General features: G+C 40.9%; 1 protein-coding gene across 1 annotated transcript; it reads left to right on the forward strand.

Moving 5' to 3' along the window:
- The first annotated feature begins 39 nt into the window (after positions 1–39).
- On the forward strand, positions 40–6478 carry LOC148121403 (high affinity immunoglobulin epsilon receptor subunit beta-like). The gene is made up of 7 exons (XM_087907622.1): positions 40–173; positions 971–1094; positions 1598–1732; positions 4279–4335; positions 4945–5100; positions 5452–5550; positions 6380–6478. The coding sequence occupies exons 1-7, from the start codon at positions 112–114 to the stop codon at positions 6476–6478; spliced, it is 732 nt and encodes a 243-aa protein (XP_087763748.1). The 5' UTR covers positions 40–111.
- The last annotated feature ends 431 nt before the right edge of the window (positions 6479–6909 follow it).

Genomic DNA, 6909 nt, shown 5'->3' on the forward strand with positions numbered 1-6909 from the left:
ATGGAGATAACCACTGTATTCAGAGTCAACACATCTAACTGCCCACCCAGAGTACACCACGTCTCCACGTAACAGGGTCCTTTATTCCCAGGTAGTTCAATTTATGAAAAAATGGACACAGAAAATAAGAGCAGAGCAGATCTTGCGCTCCCAAACCCACAAGAACCCCCCAGGTAAGTAAAGACTATTGCTTTTTCCATTGAAGTTATTTATCAAGACAGAGAACTTCACAGTGCTGGGCAGTCAATTCTTAGATTTATGTGTGGACTCAAGTAAGTTACTGAACCATGTTTACACGTTCTTAGTGTCTTTCTCTTCAGCAGTTGGCAGCAGGTTTTTACTTGACTTGAAAATTGGCAATACCATATTTCCAACACTAGAGACTTGTGGTTTGAGGTGTGAGACAGAGAGTTTGAACTCTCTGAGTTTGAAGATCTCTTGCCTCTGTGTTTGAAGTGTGTTTTAGGAGTCAGAGGCATTCTAAGATGGCCACATTCTTATTGGCCTTTGTGAAACTTAAGGCATGGGATCCTGCACCCAAGATTAAAATATGAATGGAGATTGAAGTAGTCTCTCAAAGCAGTTCTCTGTGTATGACGTTGGGTGTATTAACAAAACATATGCAGATACATTTCTATGATAAAATGACTTTGAAGTCGACAGACAAGCGTATTTGGTTGTTTTGTTTTAATCATAGATAGAGACCCATAGAAGGAATTTATGACAACCTGGGATGAACAAGAACATGAGACATGACTTTTTTCTATTCTGTTCTACATAAACACTTGGATAATATTCAAATGGTTGATTGCTTTGGCTCTCTGAGCCTTCTCAGATACTACCCTGAAGACTTGAACTGCTGAATTCTTTCAAACAACAATTAACAAATAACACTCTAGTCTCTGACAGTTAACAAGTTCACACAGAAAGTTAGAGGATTTTCGTATGATTGAAATTTTGTAAATTTCAGTGTGCCTGACATTGAGCTCTTGGAAGCATTGCCTTCTGCTAAACCTCTGCCAGAGAAGCCAGCACCACCCCCACCACCGCAGACATGGCAGGCAGTTTTGAAGAAAGATTTGGAGTTCCTGGGGGTGAGTGTCTAGCCTCCATTCTCAACTTGAATTAGTGCTGGCTCTAGGAGAGAGTATTAGGATATATTAACATTTCCTCTTGAGGGTTGATGAGGAGTGATATGTCCTGTAACATTCTTGATAGGTGAGGAACCGATGGTACTCACTGCACATTCTGGGAAGAGAGAAACATTTTCTCAAGAAGATTTTAAGTTACTGAAACATGAATGGAGAAAAGGGACATAATGCCTGTGGCTAAAAGATAGGACAGTTACTCCTGTCAATCATAACTATGTAAATAAAGATGTATGTGACACATTTTGATTGTGTATGCCGTAGACTCTATTAGTAACAGTTCTGATTTTTATAGTGAAAAGAAAGCAGTAGAAAATCTCACATCTGATTCAATCTCAGGAAGCCGTATGACACTAAAGAGATTTCTCATTTTCAGTATTGCTTATAGGGAAATTGGTACAATCTTGAGAAAATATATCCCAACTTTACAAACTTCGTGTTTTCCACAGGTAACACAAATTCTGGTTGGTGTGATATGCCTTTGTCTCGGGACAATTGTCTGCTCAGCACTCCCCATTTCGGAATTTGACGATGAAATCCTTCTGTCATACAGAGCAGGCTATCCATTCTGGGGAGCAGGGCTGGTGAGAGCACATCTGGAATTGTTTCTGAAATAGTGCTAATCAGAGTTTCCTTCTAAACAAATCTAGCTACATAGCTCTAGCATTTTGATAAAATCGACTCCTTTTCACTTATATGCATATAGCATCCGTAATTGCAATTCCAAAGTTTTCTCCACATTAACCCATTGACATGTACATTATCACACTTAGATGTGGTTTAAATCGTTACCCTTCTTAGTGACTCCTTACTTGAGACTTATGACATTTTAAAGAATAATACATTAATATTTAAGAAGTTAAATAATTTGCCTAAAACTTGTATCCTAAGAAAATTCCACCAGCACTATTAATAAAATTACATGCTATGTGCATGTATTTTATTCATTAATAAAAGCTAGTTAAGGCTGGAGAGAGGCCTTAGTAGTTAAGGGTGCTCTTCCACAAGACCTGAATTCAGTCCCAGCCAGGTGTCAGGTGCTCACAACTACCTATAACTCCAGCTCAAGAAGATAAGATCCTTCTTCTGGTCTTCATGCGCATTTGTACACGTGTCATATACATGCACAGACATATACATGCACAGACATATACACACACAGACATATACATGCACAGACATATACGTGCACAGACATATACATGCACAGACATATACATGCACAGACATATACATACACACACAGACATATACATGCACAGACATATACGTGCACAGACATATACATACACACACAGACATATACATGCACAGACATATACGTGCACAGACATATACATACACAGAAATACATACACAGACACAGACATGCATCTGTACACATGTACACACGTGTCATATACATGCACAGACATATATATATATATACACAGAGACATATACGTGCACATAGACATACACAGACATACATACACGCTTGCAGATAAAAATTTAAAATCATAAAAACCCCACAAAACCCACACCAGAATAGTTTAAAAAGTTTTCTTTAAGGGGAGGGGGTGAAATATTGTTCAGATGAGAACAAGGGTAGGTGTGTATCTGTTGGGCCCTTGACATGTTTTTGGCCACTAAAGTCCTGAGTTCCTTTTTAAACAATATGTTATCTGGAAAGCAGATGACTGAATGAGAGCACATTCTGTGTATAGAAGAATTCTGTGTATAGAAGGTGTAGAATTTGATACATTTGACTCACACACACACATACAATGTTAGCATATATGTTCCTTTCAGTATAACAAGCCTATCTGTGATTTTGAAAGTTACATGGCTTCCTTGCCGCTATTCCTGTCTCTGCTCCCTGACTTCTCGTCCTGAAGCAATCACTAAAACTGAAAGCTACTTTCAATTCTTACAGCTTTGTAGAAATAGCATTGATGCTTCAATGTCTCTTATGCCTATCTTCCTTCAGTCCATACCATTATCATGTATTACTTTTATGGATAATTAAATTATAAAGACATATTTAAATCTAAGAAAAACATTGCATTGGTTGGACATGCTGCTAAGTATGGAGTTTGCAGGTCTCTTGGTTCTCTAGACCATCTACCATATTTTACACCAACATTCTATTTTCTTTCCAAACATTTAGCTTTAAAATTTATCTCTCTCTCTCTCTCTCTCTCTCTCTCTCTCTCTCTCTCTCTCTCTGTGTGTGTGTGTGTGTGTTTGAGAGAGAGAGAGAGAGAGAGAGAGAGAGAGAGAGAGAGAGAGAGAGACACCATGGTTAGAGAATAATCCTAGGATGTCATTTCTCTCTTGCTACATTGTAGGATCCAGGAATTGAACTCAGGTCATTGAGCCTGTGGTTGTGTTTCAAGCACTTTTAGCTGTTGAACTTTCTCATAGACTCAAATATTAGGCTCTTTAAGTGTCCCCAGACAAACAAATCTCAGTTTTTAAGAAGGTGTTCTGAATTTGAGGTCTCAATTTTTACTTTTACTAAACATTCCCATATTTACATTTTCATAGTTAACTATATGACCCTGTGCTGCTGAGCAGCCTCCCAACGTATCACAGTGTAGATACAGGTTTCTGGCCTGGAGGAGTTGACAGTGTAAGGCAGGACATACACACAGAGTTACAATAAATGAGACTGCTATTGCAGTTGTCCACCAGATACCACTAGCCCCAGCTGCCTACCCAGGAGGTATCCAAGTCAGCCTCACAGGGGAGCTAGGTGACAAAGGGAGAGCCACAGGTCCCAGTGAGACCTAATGAGTAGGAGTCTGCATCCTGCTTCTTTTTCTCACCGTGTGGCTCAGGCTTTCCTCAGGCTTTCCCCCTACCTTCTTCAGCCTCTGGAGTGCTGGGATCACCCGTGGGATCACCCCTGTGCCATCATACTCAGTTCAGAACCTGCATTTTATCAGGACCGTCACGGGGTTTATGTAAGAATCGTCTTTGAGAATCACTTTATAGGGAATAATAGTAAATAGTGGTCTCCTGGGAGGTTTCAGTAGAGAGCTTCATGAAGCACCTTAAGCTGGTTTTCACATGTCCAGGGCAGAGGAAGGAAGGCCCCAGAGAGCAGAGACTCACTTTCCTTTCTCTCCTCTTTCTTTTTGGACAGTTTGTTTTGTCTGGAATTTTGACAGTTAGGTCCGAAAGGAAGAACACACTGTATCTGGTGAGTCACGGTTATATTTTTATTCATTATTCCTAGGTAAAACAAGTGGAATTTCAGGGGTGTGTAGGGAGACCCATTAGTAACAGCAGTGTTTGAGAGGGTGCGGCTATGTGATTTATCTCAATCCCTTTGTACTTGAAGGCTTTTGGCAGTGAAGTTGGATAAGATCATAGACACATAAATTGTGCCACTTAAGAAGCGGTAAAATTTGATGACTTTGACAGCATTTAAAGGGACCCAAGCAGGTATTGTCCCTGTAGGTATTTGGATACAGTCTTTGGCTATACAATTAGTTTCCAACCGAGATGACTAGAGGATAGACTACGCACATGTGTGTCTTTTTTAGGCTTTGTGTCAAGTCTCTGACCTTCTGCAAAGTCTAACCCTGTGGCCTGCTGCTGAACTATTCCCCAGCCCTCCTGCTATTCCTGAGGGCCTCTCAGAGGGAATGGACGCCTACCAAATGATGAGGACATTTGCAGGAGTTCCCTAGTTGACTGGAGTTGTAGACAGCTTTGAGTTACCACGCAAGGCCAGCTCAGAGAGATAGATCAGTTGGTTGACTGCTGCCACAGGCAACCCCAGGGCTGATTGTTCTTCTGTCAGCAGGTGAGAGGAAGCCTGGGAGCAAACATCGTCAGCTGCATCACTGCAGCAGTGGGGGTCCTCCTACTGACCCTCAATCTGAGCCAGGACTTCATGTACATGAACTACTGCAACGATCTAAACGAGGATGACGGCTGCTTTGGGGCGTCTCTGGTCACAGTACGTGTCTCTTCTGAAAACGCACTAAGCGTGAAACTGCGTTTCTCTTCCAGAGATACAATCCCCCACTTGGGAGTTTCCGTCTCACCATCTAAAGCTATGAACTTTCAGGGGTTGATGGCCTTACTCTCACATCCCCTAAGCTTAGAGTTATCATTTCCACGTAGCCACCTCCTGGCTGCCTATCTATGTCTGTTTATGAGGTGTGCTCCAGAGAGAGAGAGAGAGAGAGAGAGAGAGAGAGAGAGAGAGAGAGAGAGAGAGAGAGAGAGAGATAGCGCCTCTGTAAGGGAAGGAATCTGGGGTTCCTCTGTCTGTGACTTTGCCCCTTGTTGGTTGGTTGTTTGACAGGAAACGGTGTTGATGATGCTTCTCCTCACCATGCTGGCCTTTTGCAGCGCGGTGCTGTTCATTATCCATAGAATTGGAGAAAAATTCAAAAGCAAAAAGGTCAGTGGAAAGTTACAGAGTTGGTGCTTTATTCTTTTAAAACACGGGGCCTGAAATTTCTGGAATTATTGCTTTTTTTTCCCTGAAAAACTATTTCTCAAAAGCTGGCTTTTGTATCTCATATTGAACATCTTATTTTAGACACTGAAATGGAACATGGTCACAGCCACAGTCCCCTTATGGCTAGGCAAATCGAATCTTTATAATTATAGAAATTGTGGGTGCTTTGAAGGGATGGCGTGTGAGCAGAGTTAATGTCAGCATGTGATGGAAACATGCAGGTGTTAGGTTTTACTTTTCATTTTTGTTCCCAAAGAGCTTGTTATATTTGTTTCTGCCTTTTTCACCTCCCTCCCAAAATGTACTTTTTCTTTTCCCTCTCTATTTCTCTAAATAGGCCTTGAGTTTTCTTTCCCCTCGACTCATGGTGACAACTGCATTTTTACCTGCTGCACACATTCATTATACCTGTGATGGAGATTTCCAATTCCCAGCTGCTATACCAACTCAGCTCTGACAAATGGAACCTGCTGCTCATCCTCTATGTCTGCTTTTAGACACACTCCAGTCTCTACACGTTTTATGACCCCTGTCTCGAGTCAGAAGGCAAACCATTTCAGATACAGGGTCACCTTAGCAACTTGTCACTGACATGGTTTCTTTTAGCCCCCATTGGCCAGTCCATCTGATTTGGTGTGTAGACGTTAAGGGAATAATTTGAGTGTCATGAGAGGTAGGTTGAAATTCAAAAAGAGATTTCTGCGTGATAAACCTCTTAGAAATGGAAAGTTCTGGGTAATTGATACGGAGTGGTTTTTCTCTTTATCAGGTTGCAGATGATCGTCTTTATGAAGAACTAAATATTTATTCACCGATCTACAGTGAGTTGGAAGACATAGGGGACACGCCGGCCCCCGTTGGTTCGTAGGAATCAGGGACAAGAACAATCCGACTCACAGTAGAATTCTGAACGTCAATCTTTAAATGACTTTTATAAAAATATCGCAAAATTAGTTTGTTCCACATTCTGCCAGTTTTACAATTAGATCATTCTCCTACGCCAGTGTTTTAGTTATGCTGTTTCTGTTCTTATGACTGTCCCTCTCTTTGCGAGTATCATCCACTCCAGCTGTCTTGTTTTGTGTCACAGCCTCACACACTTTCTTTCTGCAAAGACATCAAGGAATAAGTTAGCTTTATTGTATAGCTACAATGATGAACAAAAGGAAAAAAGGAGGAAGTAGGCTGAGAATTTAACTAAGCTTAGATAATCAGGTAATATTGTTCTTTTTAGAATTCTCAACTACTATCGATGGGCATTTTATATATATCGACCCATATCTGTTGTAAAAGGCAAAC

Source organism: Myodes glareolus, chromosome 7 (genome assembly GCF_982192425.1).
Source record: "Myodes glareolus chromosome 7, mMyoGla1.1, whole genome shotgun sequence".
NCBI classification, from domain to species: Eukaryota; Metazoa; Chordata; class Mammalia; order Rodentia; family Cricetidae; genus Myodes; species Myodes glareolus.